The 15,339-nt window shown below is 49.5% G+C and overlaps 2 protein-coding genes across 3 annotated transcripts in view; both read right to left on the bottom strand.

The window, feature by feature from the left end:
* WDY (WD repeat-containing protein WDY) overlaps positions 1–15,339 on the bottom strand; it is a 411,740-nt gene that overhangs the window by 205,126 nt on the left and 191,275 nt on the right. The window lies entirely within an intron of this gene.
* On the bottom strand, positions 5,997–14,103 carry LOC136117439 (uncharacterized). Its single transcript, XM_070998880.1, has 2 exons — positions 13,928–14,103; positions 5,997–6,770 (listed from the first exon to the last, which is right to left on the bottom strand). The coding sequence occupies exons 1-2, from the start codon at positions 14,049–14,051 to the stop codon at positions 6,520–6,522; spliced, it is 375 nt and encodes a 124-aa protein (XP_070854981.1). The 5' UTR covers positions 14,052–14,103; the 3' UTR covers positions 5,997–6,519.

The following is a 15,339-nucleotide window of genomic DNA, read 5'->3' as shown; positions in this document are numbered from 1 at the left end:
CAACTTGTATACATCTACTAAATATATAGTAACCAGCTAATCAGTATTGTAATTAAAGAGTTTATTAAACTTATTCAGAATCTTAGACAATGATGCCTTACTCATACAAATAGTATACAAATAGAATAGAATTAGAAAACTAGAACTAGAAAAATAGTTGACAACAAAAACCGATATTACCAGGTCCCAACACCTCTATCATAAACTTCAATCAAAAATTAAATTGATAGGCGCTTCTATGCTAGCTAATGATGCCTTCGAAATATGTTACAATATTATTATGGGATGGAACAAATGAATGCTTTAAAACTAGTTCAGCATCTGAGAAAGATTACATTGTGAGAACTATTTTACATCTATCTATGGGAACCAAGCGAAAATCTACGCTTGGAACGAAGATTAATAAGCGACATGTTTCTTACAGAGGGCTGAAGTAAGAAAATTAATTATATACAAATATACATAAAATATAATTAATTATGAGTACTTTGATAGTTCTTAATAGGAGACTATAGCGACTCATAATACTTGTTAACATTTAGTTATCATGTAAATCCAAGTACTTTACAGATACTATACAGATAGTAACCATCCAAAAGCAAGACAAAAAAGAAAGTAACCATCAAAATACTGCTAGGTAACAACTAAATACAACGAGTCCAACGTGTCAAGTCTATGTCGGTATGGCTAATACCCTAAAAAATTGTATATCTCTGGATAATCTTCAAAGTCAATACCTATTAAATTCTGGATGGAGCAGTGGAGACGAAATTTCTACGGGATCCCCAATTAAAATTTTTCTGTACCATTAAAAAATTTGTTGGGATTGGCTGAGGATTATAAAAAAGTTTTGTTAAATTGTAAGCGTGAACTAGTGTTGATGCTAACTAAGAATCTTGGTGATGTGTTTGAACAAACCAGAAATGAACACACTTTTTAGTTGGAAATTACGAATAAAATCTGTAAAATTCCCCATGTAACTCTGAGCGATTTGGCAAAAATTAAGATGTTCGATATTATTAAAAGTGGTGTAAGCCTACCAATCGCATTCCGGAGTTGGGATTCATATGTTAACCCCAAATTGGGGTATGGAAGTCAACACAGCTGGAATGTGAAATTGTCGGCTAACCGCGAAAAACCAAGATTTGCCATAATTGGATTTACACTAAATGGAGAACTTATCACAAATAACTTATCAAACTTGAAAGTTCACTTGAATTCTGAGTCATATCCATATGATAATCTGAATGTTGATTTTAGTAAGAATTAGTATGCTCACCTATATGAAATATATACAAGATTTCAATCTAGTTACTATAATCGTGAATCACAACCATTTTTGACCCCAAATGAATTTAAATTGAAGACCCCTATTATTGTGGATGATCTTTCATTTCAAAACGAATCAGTGAAAACTGGTCTTATTGATGAGAGAACTTCAATAGAAATGAAGACACCAAGTCATGAAAATACCAAAGCTTACTGTCTCCTCATACATGACCGTTTAGTTTAATATAACCCATTAAACGGACAAGTATAACGAGTTATTTAACATTAGAAAAATGTTGAAAGACACTGTTTCGATTGATGTTCAAGGTTTCTTTGATAATAATAATAATTTTGTTCTAAAGGAAATTGGAATTGTATTCGAAAAAGATTCGAACTTGAATAATAGTTTTTTAATAGAACCACTGTTCGGTGCAGATCGCCAGCCCCTGGTCATGCGCGCATAGGTGTACGACGGCACCTGCAGCGCTCTCTGTTTATCTTTGTCGCCTTCTTTCTTATACCACCAAAGCTGTCGCTTATCTATTCAGCAAATAATTTGTAAGCCTGCAAATGTCTATATGAAGTTCTTGGAGCCGAGCTTTTACACAGTCCGTCTGCCGCTCCGAATAAACGCTATACATTTTAATATAACCTATTCGTGGTTTATTAATTATAACTATAAGGGTGGCATATTTGTTGTCTTCCCCATAAACATTTGGTGACCCCGAAGTGATATAGTTTTTATCGGAGTCTGCATCTCGGTCTCGCGATTGTTTAATACAGTTTAAACAAACGCTTTGTTTCGCTGTCGTTATCGTGCATTTGGTCACAAACACACGAACATACATACATATGTGCACCGCCCAGTTTGGTTTCCGGAAAGGAAAGTCAACGCTGGACGCGATCCGAATGGTCACCGGGACAGCTGCGGAAGCCATACGCGGGAAGCGTTGGAAATATATAATAAAACATGTTCGCAATACCAAAATAAATGAATAAATATATTATTATGCTACAAAATAAACTTCTGACCTTTTATTTCGAGTTAAAATTACAGGTACGGAAAATGGAAAATATTGAGTTAGATCTGTCAACTACTTGGCAACGTATTAGAGCTAGCAGTCAGCCGTGTGATCGTTGGCGTGAGGCCCATGATCTTGTCAATGAGCGTGCGCCTTTAGAGTTGTGCATGTGTCCCTTTTATGTTCGGGTAGCTCTGGCTTGAATCCCTTTTATGATATGTTTATGACCCATTTGTGGAAAGGAGAGAATCTTAGACAAGTTACACGTTCTGGGGCGGAAACAAAAATGATTTCTAAATTAGTTTTACAATCATAGGAAACATTATTCCCCAACATGATCGGACATGTTCCTTTAAGATAACCATCTATGAATACTTTGGGTGTGCGACCTTTCACACGTGCACAGCAACAACTGTGATAATGAGGCAAAAGGGTACGTTGTCACACCTTTCCCCAACATGATCGGATATGTTCCTCTAAGATAACAACCTTTGGATACTATGGTTGTGCGACCTTTCTGACGTACACGTTTTTCACCTGACTATTAATTGCACATAATGAGGGGAAGGATACGTGATCAATATTGTCACGTGGGGATGTGGGGGCGATGGGGGCAATTAATTTTACTCTTTATAGACATGATCGTGACATTTTTATGACTTCAAAGCCCATTAAAATCAGTTAAATTATTGGATTATGCTAATTGTCCCAGAACCCGCATACGTTAATGAGGGGGGAGGGGGGGCCGGGGGCTATAAATATGCTAATTTCCCTACTACTGCTAAATATTCAACAGAATAAGTATTCTTCAGTTTAAATGTTTGCGTTAGTTGTTTATGAAAATGTTTGGTCAAATAGATTTGTTTGAAAAAGTTCTGGTCGCTGCTTAATTCAGTTTGCAAATATTTACATACAAACATGCAGAAATAAAATGATGTATACATATGTAAATTGTCTGACTGACGTCTGACGTCATTGCTTTTCTCAACTCCTTGGGCGATTGGAGTGAACTGGCTATTTTGTTTACAATCAAAGGCATTGATTAAACATACAAACAACATAAATAAACATACATATCCCTTCAGTTCTGCAGTAGGGACGCTGTGACATGGCTCAAGGCAAAAAGCTTTTTTGTTTTTTTTTTGTGCCTAAAACGTTGTGCCGCTGTTGACGTCAGCAGAAAAGTCAGCGCAGCGTAGAAGACTGCCTACAAAAACGATCGTGCAACAAAGAGAGGCAGATATTCGGAGCTTCCCTCTCTTTCTTTGTTTTATAATCGGCGCTCTCAGAGACAAATTTCGACAGGTCCGTTATTTCTTTTGAGTCTCTCTGTTATGTTCGGCTAGCACCTAATGTTTCGGTGTAAAAATTTTGGTGGCGCAGCGACATGTGAATGCCCTAACATTTTAGGCAGATATTCGGAGGTTCGTTATTTCTTTTGAGTCTCTCTGTTATGTTCGGCTAGCAACTAATGTTTCGGCGGAAAAATTTTCGTGGCGCAGCGACATGTGAATGCCCTAACATTTTAGGAGCATTCTTGTATATCGAAAAAAACAACTAATATTGTTTTATAAAAGTAAATTATTTGATTATAGTAAAATTAAGTAAATTCAATTTAATTTTAATATTATGCTTACGTATTATACATTAATATTACAATATAATTATACCCGTTACTCGTAGAGTAAAAGGGTATACTAGATTCGTCGGAAAGTATGTAACAGGCTGAAAGAAGCGTTTCCGACCCCATAAAGTATATATATTCTTGATCAGGATCACTAGCCGAGTCAATCTAGCCATGTCCGTCTGTCCGTCTGTCCGTCTGTCTGTCCGGATGAACGCTGAGATCTCGGAAACTATGAGAGCTAGGCTATTGAGATTTGGCGTACAGATTCCTGAGCTTCTTACGCAGCGCAAGTTTGTTTCAGTAGACTGTCACGCCCACTCTAACGCCCACAAACCGCCCAAAACTGTAACTCCTACAGTTTTGATGCTAGAAAGAAAATTTTAACTGAAATGTATTGTTCTCATCAATACCTATCGATTGACCTAAAAAAAAGTTTGCTACGCCCACTTAAACGCCCACAAACCGCGAAAACCTGTGACGCCCACAATTTGCATGCTAGATAAAAAATTTTAACTGAAATGTATTGGTGTCGTCAATACCTATCGATTGATCCAAAAACAAATTTGCCACACCCACTCTAACGCCCATAACGCTTCAATCTGTCTACCGCCGTTAGGTGGCGCATTTTAATCTCGCTTTGCTGCTTGCATATCTCCATTTCCCTTTGAGTAACGGGTATCTGATAGTCGAGGTACTCGACTATAGCGTTCTTCCTTGTTTTTTAGTAAAGTTATAGAAATTTAAAGCATTTTAATAGTACCATTTTTAAAAAATTCATTTTGTATTTTTTACGCAAAGTAAAAATTATGTAGTCGGATATTTTTTGCTTTAGAAAGGGTATAGAACCAGTGGCACGCGCCAACTGCAAAGAGAAAACAAAATAAATCAAGTAAAGGGGTAAGAGGAAGACTTGGTTCATTCTGTTTGAGTTATTGAAAGGGAAGCAAGCCATTTAAATTGTGCGCAGCAGATTTACTTTGTAAGGACCTTTTTCATGGGCTGGGATAAAACTCAGTCCGGCCAGGGTCCTCTACAGTTAAATTTGTAGAAAAGTGTTGGGACGAAACTGGACGGGGAGTTGCCGCGGGGATTTGTGGGGAAAGGAGGCCAGAGTATCCGCGTTGCACCGAGTAAGCAGCTCTAGCGCAACACGGCACCCGAAAGGTATAGTGGAGGGCGGGGCTGCTCCCGGCGAAAATACTAACGAAACGAGCGGCGTAGCCGATCCCTGAGAAAATACCAACAAAACTGGACGGCGTGGCCGTTCCCCCTGGATGTGCGACTCACAAGCTACTGGGGTAGGGGGGTAGGGATCCGATGGGAGGATGGCTTGAGGCGACCCTTCCCTGTGCTCCCTGTGGTCGATCGAGTGGTCGTTTGCACTGAGTAAGCTTCTCTGGCGCAACCCGATTCCCGACCGGCACAGATCACTGCACGTGGCTCGCGACTACCTAAACCGTATTTGGGGCGGGGTTCCCAGAAGAGGGTGGCCAGATGCGATCCTTTCCTATGCTCCTTGTGGGCGATCGGGTGGTCGTTTGCACTGAGTAAGCAGCTCTGGCGCAACACGATTCCCGACCGGCACAAATCACTGCACGTGGCTCGCGCCTACCTAAACCGTAATTGGGGCGGGGCTCCCAGGAGAGGGTGGCCAGATGCGATCCTTTCCTATGCTCCTTGTGGGCGATCGGGTGGTCGTTTGCACTGAGTAAGCAGCTCTGGCGCAACACGATTCCCGACCGGCACAAATCACTGCACGTGGCTCGCGCCTACCTAAACCGTAATTGGGGCGGGGCTCCCAGGAGAGGGTGGCCAGAGGCGATCCTTTCCTATGCTCCTTGTGGGTGATCGGGTGGTCGTTTGCACTGAGTAAGCAGCTCTGGCGCAACACGATTCCCGACCGGCACAAATCACTGCACGTGGCTCGCGCCTACCTAAACCGTAATTGGGGCGGGGCTCCCAGGAGAGGGTGGCCAGAGGCGATCCTTTCCTATGCTCCTTGTGGGCGATCGGGGGGTCGTTTGCACTGAGTAAGAAGCTCTTGCGCAACACGATTCCCGACCGGCACAAATCACTGCACGTGGGTTCCCGAAAAATGCACAAATTCACACGGACACATATTTCTTCATTCTCGCTTGTCTTTATTATGCGCTAGTACTACTACTACTACTACACCTACTCGCACTCAGTCTGATCGCTATTGTCCGTCCCACTTACTCCTTGGATCCGGCGTGCCGACGCTCGTGCCGCTGTACCACTCCGGGTTGTAGTCCGCTCCTAGGTCTGATCGCCTTGGCTGCCATTCGAGAATGAGAGCGAGCTTCCGCCCTTGCGGCCGCATGTAAGCCCGGCTTGCCGGGTTTCTTCGTTTCCCAACACAGTTTCTTATCGAACCTCCCGCCTATCGCTATCGGCACTATCAGCTGTTGGCCCTCGGTCGACCAACACTGGGTGGTTTTCCAGCCCTGGTGCGCGCAATATTTAAATCGGATAAGCTTAGCTTCTAGTTTGAACTTATATAAATTGCCTTCGTGGCGTAATCTCCAATTGTATGCCTTCGTGGCAGAAAGAATAGAAATGGCGAAATGTGGAGGGTGTGTTTCACGCATCCTCACACCCCCTCCTTTCTTCGGCGTGATTATGGCGGAGGGAAACGATCACCTCCCGCCCGGCGGTGATGGTGACTCGGAACCGATGACCCTCGATCTGGCGCAGGTAGCGCACCCTCCGTCGATCCTGCTCCTGGATGGATGCGACTAGGGCTGTAGGCAGTCGTCGCTGGTGGGTGTCTACCCTCCAGCCGACTGGGGCGACGATCCACTGGGCCTCCATCCTGTTGTTGTAGTTCCGATCTGTAAATTGCTAGAATATTAGCCTAGGCCTACGTTCCTTACTGGCCCTGCCTGAGTGCGAGGATCGACTTATCTAGTGGGTACAACTCTCAGCTTAACCTAGTTTTCTACTAAAGTTATTACTACGATGCTTTGGGTACATTCGTCGACTCCCTTATGTTGGGCACGCGCTCTCTCCGGTGGCTTCTTCCGGGTCCCCTAGTTGGTCACTGCGTTGGTGGTACTCCTTCAGGTCGCCTACTCCTGCTGTTCGCCTCTTCCTGTTTTCCATATGTTGTATCCTGACGATATTCGGGGAGAGGAACTTCAGCACCTTAAATGGCCCCGAGTACTTAGGAGCAAGCTTCGCGTTAAAGCCTTCGCTGGCCTTTGACAGGTGGTGGAGGCGGACCATAACCTGTGATCCGAGCTGAGGTCTCCACTCGCGACGTCGCAAATTGTAGTGGCGGCCTTGTTCCTGAGAAGCCATCTGGTTGGTTTCCAGCGCAGTGCGGAAAGCTTCCTGAAGTCGTTTAGCTCGCTCAGTGGGGTCCAACGGGTGTAGACCAGGCGTGACCACATCAAAGAGGGCCCCTGGCAATCTGGGTTCCCTACCCTGCACCAGATAGGCGGGGCTGAAACCGGTGCTATCTGAGATGCTCGTGTTTATGGCCAGCGAGATCTCTGGCAGTAGCTGATCCCATGTCCGGTGATCCTGGTCCACGTACTGGGCTATCATTGTCTTGATGGTCCGGTTTGCCCGTTCGGTGGGGTTCTGCTGCGGGGAATAGGGAGCTGTGTATTCCAGTTTAATGCCGTTAGTGCGACAGAATGTCTTGAAACCGCGGCTGGTGAACTGCGTGCCGTTGTCGCAGATCAAAGTCCTGGGTGCTCCAAAGCGGGATATTATCCTTTCCCGAAATCCAAACTCCAGTTGGGCGGCTGTGGCCTTCTTTAGGGGTATGATCTCGACCCCTTTGGAAAAGACATCTATAAATACGAGCAGCATGGTATTCCCTCGTCGGGTCCGAGGAAGAGGTCCAACGAAGTCGGCTCCGACGAGCGCAAATGGCTCCGTGGGATGGCGGGTGAGCATTTTGCCCGCCGGTTTGCGTTGACTCACCTTGTATTGTTGGCAAACCAAGCAGCTGGTGACGTACCGCACGTCTCGATGTAATCCCGGCCAGAAATATCGTTGGGCAATCCGTCTGCGAGTCTTCCGGATGCCCAGGTGACCAGCAGAAGGGTGGTCGTGGCGTTCCTCCAGCACTCGTTGTCTCTGCTCCCGAGGCACGCAAAGCTTCCATGGGTTGCTGTTTCCCACGTCTGAGGTGTGTCCGATGTGTCGATACAGCTGTCCGTGATCCAGAGTGTAATCTGGAAACTTTTCGGGGCGCCTCTGGACTTCTTCTTGCATCCTCCGGATCCATTTGCACTGAGTTCCGTGTTCCGCGAGCAGCTGAAGCATCCCTAGGGGTTGTCGAGAGAGGGCGTCGGAGACAACGTTGTATTTGCCCTTCCGATAGAGGACGGTAAACTGGTATTGTTGCAGCTCCAGAGCCCACCGGGCTATACGGCCCGTGGGGTTTTCAATCGAGTTCAACCACTTGAGAGCGAGGTGATCCGTAATCACGTCAAACTGGTAGCCCTCCAAGTAGCAGCGTAGCTTCCGCGTGGCCCAAACTATGGCGAGGCACTCCTTTTCGGTAGTGGAGTAGTTTTCCTCGGCTCGCTCGAGGCGTCGACTTACGTAGGCGATGACCTTCTCCTCTCCATCGATGCTCTGAGTGAGGACTGCTCCAAGTCCTGTATCACTTGCATCCGTCTGAAGCTGGAACTTGTATTCAAAATTTGGGCAGGCCAGTACCGGTGCGGCCGTTAGTCTGGCTTTGAGTGTCTCGAATGCCTGCTGTTGGGGCTCCTCCCAGCTCCACTTGACCCCCTTCCTGAGGAGTCGGGACATGGGCTGAACGATGGAGGCGAAATCCTGGACGAAGCGTCGATGCCAAGATGCGATGCCCAAATGGCGACGGAGTTCCTTGACGTTGGTTGGCGGGCGTAGTCCCTGGATAGCAGCTATCTTATCTGGGTCCGTCCTGATGCCTTCTTCGCTGATCAAGTGGCCTAAGTATACCAGCTTTTTCTGGAAAAACTTGCACTTGCCTTGATTCAGCCGAAACTTTGCTTCCCGCAGTCGTCGGAAGACTTCCCTGAGATTCCTGGCATGTTCCTCCCACGTCGCCCCGATGACGATGATGTCATCCAAGTAGGCAAAGGCGTGGGGTTCCATATCCGGCCCGATGACGCTGTCAAGGGCTCGCTGGAACGTTGCTGGGGCAGAATGCAGGCCAAAGGGCATGACTTTCCAGTGGAAGAGTCCACGCCCAGGGACGGTAAAAGCCGTGCATTCGCGGCTTCCTTCCGCCATAGGGATCTGCCAGTATCCATTCTTAAGATCCAGCGTTGAGATGAACCGGGCGTTCCGTAGCCGCTCCAATATGTGGTTGATTCGTGGGAGTGGGTACGCATCGGGTATGGAATGTGCGTTGAGTTGTCGATAGTCGACGCACATCCGCATATCCCCTGTCTTCTTCCGCACGAGCACCAGCGGGGCACTGTGCGGGCTACGGGAGGGCTCGATTCGGTCGTCTCGTAATAGCTCGTCCAACTGCTGATTGATTATGCTCTGCATAGCGGGGTTCTTTGGATAATACCGCTGCTTTAGTGGCTTATTCTCCCGGAGAGTGATGGTATGCTCGGCGATCTCCGTTGGCCCGCTTAGCTCGTCGAAAAGCTGTAGCTCCTCCTGCAGAAAGTGGGCGGTTTCCTCGGCGTGAGGTTCTTCGGTCACCTGTAGCCTGGTTGGGTTCTCCGCTACAGTGGCCAGGTGTCCGTGGGGACAGTTGCTCCGGAACGGGTTGTGCTTCCGTGCGCTGGCTGCGTCCGACTGGGCTGGCAGCTGATATACACCGATTTTCCGTTGTGGTTCCCCAGGCCCAGGTGAGGTGGCTGGTTTGCGCGTGTGAGTTTCCACCGTTGTGGTGGCCAACAGGGCGCTCGTGGAGGGGCGTCGAAACGGGTTCTTCTCCCTTGCCGTGGCGGCGTCCGCCTGCGGTTGTAGGCCGTACCTGTTATCCGTGGTTATGCAGGTTCCCGCGGTGTCGCCTGACGGGTTCCTTGACAACGGGGGTCCCGAGGGGTCAGGACTTGTCTTCCGCACAGGCGCGTTTGGCTTTATGTGAGTCCTCGGAGCAGGCTTTGGAACTGTTTTGGTCCCCCCTTCGGTGCCTTGCGATGATTGCGGCGTACCGGGTATGCTTGGGGATTGCGCGGTTGCGGCCGTAGGAGTCTCCCGCGTATCTGGGTTGGTTCTACCTTCCGGGTGGCAGGTGGGGCTAGTTGCAAGCAGACTTGCCCGCAGATTAGAGTTGCGCTGATGGCGCAAAGAAAGTCGATGCCCAAGATCACTTCATCCAGGATCGTTGGCAGGTCTAGTAGCGTCAGCCCGATCTGTCGGTCGTTTAAGCCGACTTGCGCCCGGAGGGCCTTGGTCACCTCTTTCTGGGATCCATCCGCCAGAGAGATGCGGGAGCGGACTTCTCTGCTGTTTCTTCCTGAGTCTAAGCGCTTGGCGATCGCTTCGCTGACAAAGCTTCGCGAGGCTCCTGTGTCAATTGTTGCCGAGAAAGGTTGTCCCTCGATGGTAACATTGGCAACAATTCGCCCCCCCGCCAGGCGGAGTGGGGAATCTAGTGATGGGGGAGCACCGAGTGGGTCACCGCGGGCTCCCGACGTGGGCGGCGACCCTGGCCGTTTTCCGTCCGGCGGCAGCAGTCGATGGTACGGATGCTTCGTTTCCCACAGTCCCAGCAGTACATCAGCGGTGGGTTTCGGCATTCTCGTGTGAAGTGTCCAATTTCTCCGCAGCGGTGACAAGCTCGGCCGACGTCAACCGGTGGTTCCGCTTCCTGGGCGATCATCCCGTTGGATATCGCCGGCCTCCTGGGTCCAGAGGGCGTGGGAGCGAGAAAGTTCTGGAGTCGAGGTGTGGGTCTTCCGCTGCTCTCCCTGCCGGAATTCCAGCTTGCGGTTGGAATTAGGGCTGCATGTCGAACGGGGTCTCGATCCCGTGCGATTTCGAACGCAGTTGCCAGTTGGGTAAGCCCCTCTAGTGAGGAGAACTCATGTCGCCGTATGAAAAGCTGGTACTCCGGCATCAAATTCTCGTAGATCCGCTCGAGCTCCTGGCCTAGTGAGTACTTGGCGCGTTGCATCATCAGGCGTAATTCCACTACGTATATTTTGAAGGGCTCGCCCACTTGTTGTTGCCTGGTCCGGATGGCATCTTCTAGGCTCTGGTAGTACCGCGGTGGCAAGAAAAACTCCAGAAACTCTCTCCGGAAAGTTTCCCATGGCTCGGTGTGCATTTGGTATGCCCGGTACCAGCCTTCGGCGCGGCCTGAGAGAAGTCCAATGACGGCCCTCGGTATGTCACTCGTTCTCACATTGTAGGCAGTGGCACCTTCCTCGATGCGTTCTATAAAATGAACGGGGTCTGACTGTCCGTCAAAAAGTACGCCCCATCCTCGCAGTTTCTCGGCGAACACTGCCGCGGATATAGGGCTGTGCGGAAGATGGGCGGCTGGGTTGGCGGCCGGGAGATACCGGCCGCCAACCCAGCCGCCCATCTTCCGTCCAGGGCTTTTCCGTAGGTTCCCTAAGCAGGGCACGGGAAGCGTGTGATCCTCAATTCCGGGCATCGGTGAGGTGGTCCGACTGGTGGACGTCCTCTGGGTGGGTGCTTCCGGGTATATTGCCTCCAGTGCGGCAAAGCGCTCTCGTAGAGCCGGGCTGTGGTCTCCTCCTCCGATGAAGGATGCCAATCGTGGTCGTAGTTCGTCTACTTGGCCGTTCGGGTCAAGTCCAAACTCTTTTAGCAGAGCCTGCAGCTCGTCCTTCCGGCGGTAGGCGATCCACCTGACCCCCATGTTTGCGGTCGTGGAATCACCCCCGGATGCGGTGAAAAACCTGTCCTCTTCCAGTCCGACAGCTGTCGGATCTGGCTTTGATTCTGCGTCCTCTGACGTTTTCTTTCCCGAGACACTGGGCATACGCGCGGTGGCGCTGCCGATGGCTCTGCTGGGGATCACTTGGTGAGCGCTCCTAGTGGCGTGACTGGGCGCTGGGCGCACGGCAGGTGCTGCTGACGTGCGGCACTGGCTGACCGATGTGGTTGCGGCTAGCGCTCCCGTTGGCGCTCGGTGAGTGCGGCTGGTGAGCGGCGGCGCTGATCGTTGGGCGCTCCTGGTGGCGCTCGTAGCTTGGCTAGTGACCACGTATCCGGCGCGGTTGGCGCTGCTGAGGGCGCGGCTGGGCGCTGCTGATGGGCGCTGCTGTGGGCGCTACTGGTGGCGCTCGGTGGGCACTTGGTAGGCACTCGGTGGGTGCTGCTGGTGGTGCAAATGACGCCGCCCGATGGGCGCTGAACGCTGCGGAGGGCGCGGGGCCGCTCGTTGCGCGCTCCTGGTGACGCTCGTTGTGTGGCTGGTGACCACGTGTCCGGCGCTGTCGGCGCTGCTGGTGGCGCTCTGTGGGCACCTGGTGGGCACGTGGGTGGGTGCCGCTGGTGGTGCACTGACGCCGATCGCTGGACGCTTGTTGGGCGCTGCTGGGCCGCTCTGTTGGCGCTGCTCGGGGCGCGGTATGCGCTTGACGGCTTCGTGGGAGACCACGTGGCTATGTGGCGCTCCGGGAGTGGGTTGGCATTGGCGGGCGCAGCGTTACGGGATCCCCTACTCTAACTATTCCTGCGGTCTCCTATCTTTCTCTAAATCTCGTCTACTGGACATGGGTCTTTAGGCCATGCGGTTGGTGGTAAAAACCCAACTCTCCTGAAGGATATCTAGTCGTCCTTATCCGTCCCTGTTCGGGCGCCAAACTGTAAGGACCTTTTTCATGGGCTGGGATAAAACTCAGTCCGGCCAGGGTCCTCTACAGTTAAATTTGTAGAAAAGTGTTGGTACGAAACTGGACGGGGAGTTGCCGCGGGGATTTGTGGGGAAAGGAGGCCAGAGTATCCGCGTTGCACCGAGTAAGCAGCTCTAGCGCAACACGGCACCCGAAAGGTATAGTGGAGGGCGGGGCTGCTCCCGGCGAAAATACTAACGAAACGAGCGGCGTAGCCGATCCCTGAGAAAATACCAACAAAACTGGACGGCGTGGCCGTTCCCCCTGGATGTGCGACTCACAAGCTACTGGGGTAGGGGGGTAGGGATCCGAGGGGAGGATGGCCGGAGGCGACCCTTCCCTGTGCTCCCTGTGGTCGATCGAGTGGTCGTTTGCACTGAGTAAGCTTCTCTGGCGCAACCCGATTCCCGACCGGCACAGATCACTGCACGTGGCTCGCGACTACCTAAACCGTATTTGGGGCGGGGTTCCCAGAAGAGGGTGGCCAGATGCGATCCTTTCCTATGCTCCTTGTGGGCGATCGGGTGGTCGTTTGCACTGAGTAAGCAGCTCTGGCGCAACACGATTCCCGACCGGCACAAATCACTGCACGTGGCTTGCGCCTACCTAAACCGTAATTGGGGAGGGGCTCCCAGGAGAGGGTGGCCAGAGGCGATCCTTTCCTATGCTCCTTGTGGGCGATCGGGTGGTCGTTTGCACTGAGTAAGCAGCTCTGGCGCAACACGATTCCCGACCGGCACAAATCACTGCACGTGGCTCGCGCCAACCTAAACCGTAATTGGGGCGGGGCTCCCAGGAGAGGGTGGCCAGAGGCGATCCTTTCCTATGCTCCTTGTGGGCGATCGGGTGGTCGTTTGCACTGAGTAAGCAGCTCTGGCGCAACACGATTCCCGACCGGCACAAATCACTGCACGTGGCTCGCGCCTACCTAAACCGTAATTGGGGCGGGGCTCCCAGGAGAGGGTGGCCAGAGGCGATCCTTTCCTATGCTCCTTGTGGGCGATCGGGGGGTCGTTTGCACTGAGTAAGCAGCTCTGGCGCAACACGATTCCCGACCGGCACAAATCACTGCACGTGGGTTCCCGAAAAATGCACAAATTCACACGGACACATATTTCTTCATTCTCGCTTGTCTTTATTATGCGCTAGTACTACTACTACTACTACACCTACTCGCACTCAGTCTGATCGCTATTGTCCGTCCCACTTACTCCTTGGATCCGGCGTGCCGACGCTCGTGCCGCTGTACCACTCCGGGTTGTAGTCCGCTCCTAGGTCTGATCGCCTTGGCTGCCATTCGAGAATGAGAGCGAGCTTCCGCCCTTGCGGCCGCATGTAAGCCCGGCTTGCCGGGTTTCTTCGTTTCCCAACACAGTTTCTTATCGAACCTCCCGCCCACTCTAAATCTGTATACCGCCGGTAGGTGGCTCATTTTAATCCCGCTTTGCTACTTGCATATCTCTATTTAGCTGAGCAACGGGTATCTGATAGTCGAGGTACTCGACTACAGCGTTCTTCCTTATTTTAAAAAATTTTAAAATTAACAATAATATCAATTTGGTATTTTGAATATGCAATCTACTACAATGTACATTTGAAATTATTATACTGGATTTCATCATGACCATCATATCACATTAATTTTTCTTTCTGTGTACTTATGAACGTGGTCTATTATAAGGAGATACAAAGGGTTCTACTATTTTGCCGTTAATGAGCTTTGGACTTGCTTTTGAATTTCGATTTTTTCACTATGAGGATTTCTATAATTTTTTACGTATATAGGTTATTCATCCTTCAATCTCAATTTTTGTTTATAGAAATTATTTCTAGTAATCGATTCAGTTTCTAGTCCGAATACTTCGCTATATTGGGTGCATAATGTGGTTGACTGTTTTTTAAATTGTGGCAGGAAGTTTTTGAAAGTTGGGTCAATATAGTTTTTTCTAGGTGTTTCAAGTCTCCTTTAACTACATCGTAGTTTTAAAGTGATTCAAATTTTTAGTGATTCATGTTGATAATCTGATATTTTTATACCCTTTCGAGGTACTCGACTAGAGCGATCTTCCTTGTTATACCCCTTACTCGTAGAGTAAAAGGGTATACTAGATTCGTCGGAAAGTATGTAACAGGCAGAAGGAAGCGTTTTCGACCCCATAAAGTCTATATATTCTTGATCAGGATCAATAGTCTAGTCGATCTAGCCATGCCCGTTTGTCTGTCCGGATGAACGCGGAGATCTCGGAAACTATAAGACCTAGGCTATTAAGATTTGGCGTGCAGATACCCGAGGTTCTTACGCAGTGCAAGTTTGTTTCAGCAGAGTGCCACGCCCACTCTAACGCCCACAAACCGCCCAAAACTGTGGCTCCTACAGTTTTGATGCTAGAATACAAATTTGTTGTATTGTATTGTTTTGTTCTCATCAATACCTATCGATTGACCCAAAAAAAAGTTTACCACGCCCACTTTAACGCCCACAAGCCGCCCAAGCCTGTGACGCCCACAATTTTCATGCTAGATAAAAAATTTTAACTGAAATGTATTGGTCTCGTCAATACCTATCGATTTATCCAAAAAAAAAATTTGCCACGCCCACTCTAACGCCCATAACGCTTAGATG

Source organism: Drosophila suzukii, unplaced genomic scaffold (assembly GCF_043229965.1).
Source record: "Drosophila suzukii unplaced genomic scaffold, CBGP_Dsuzu_IsoJpt1.0 scf_11, whole genome shotgun sequence".
Taxonomy (NCBI): domain Eukaryota; kingdom Metazoa; phylum Arthropoda; class Insecta; order Diptera; family Drosophilidae; genus Drosophila; species Drosophila suzukii.
This window is presented reverse-complemented; position numbering and strand designations above follow the sequence as displayed.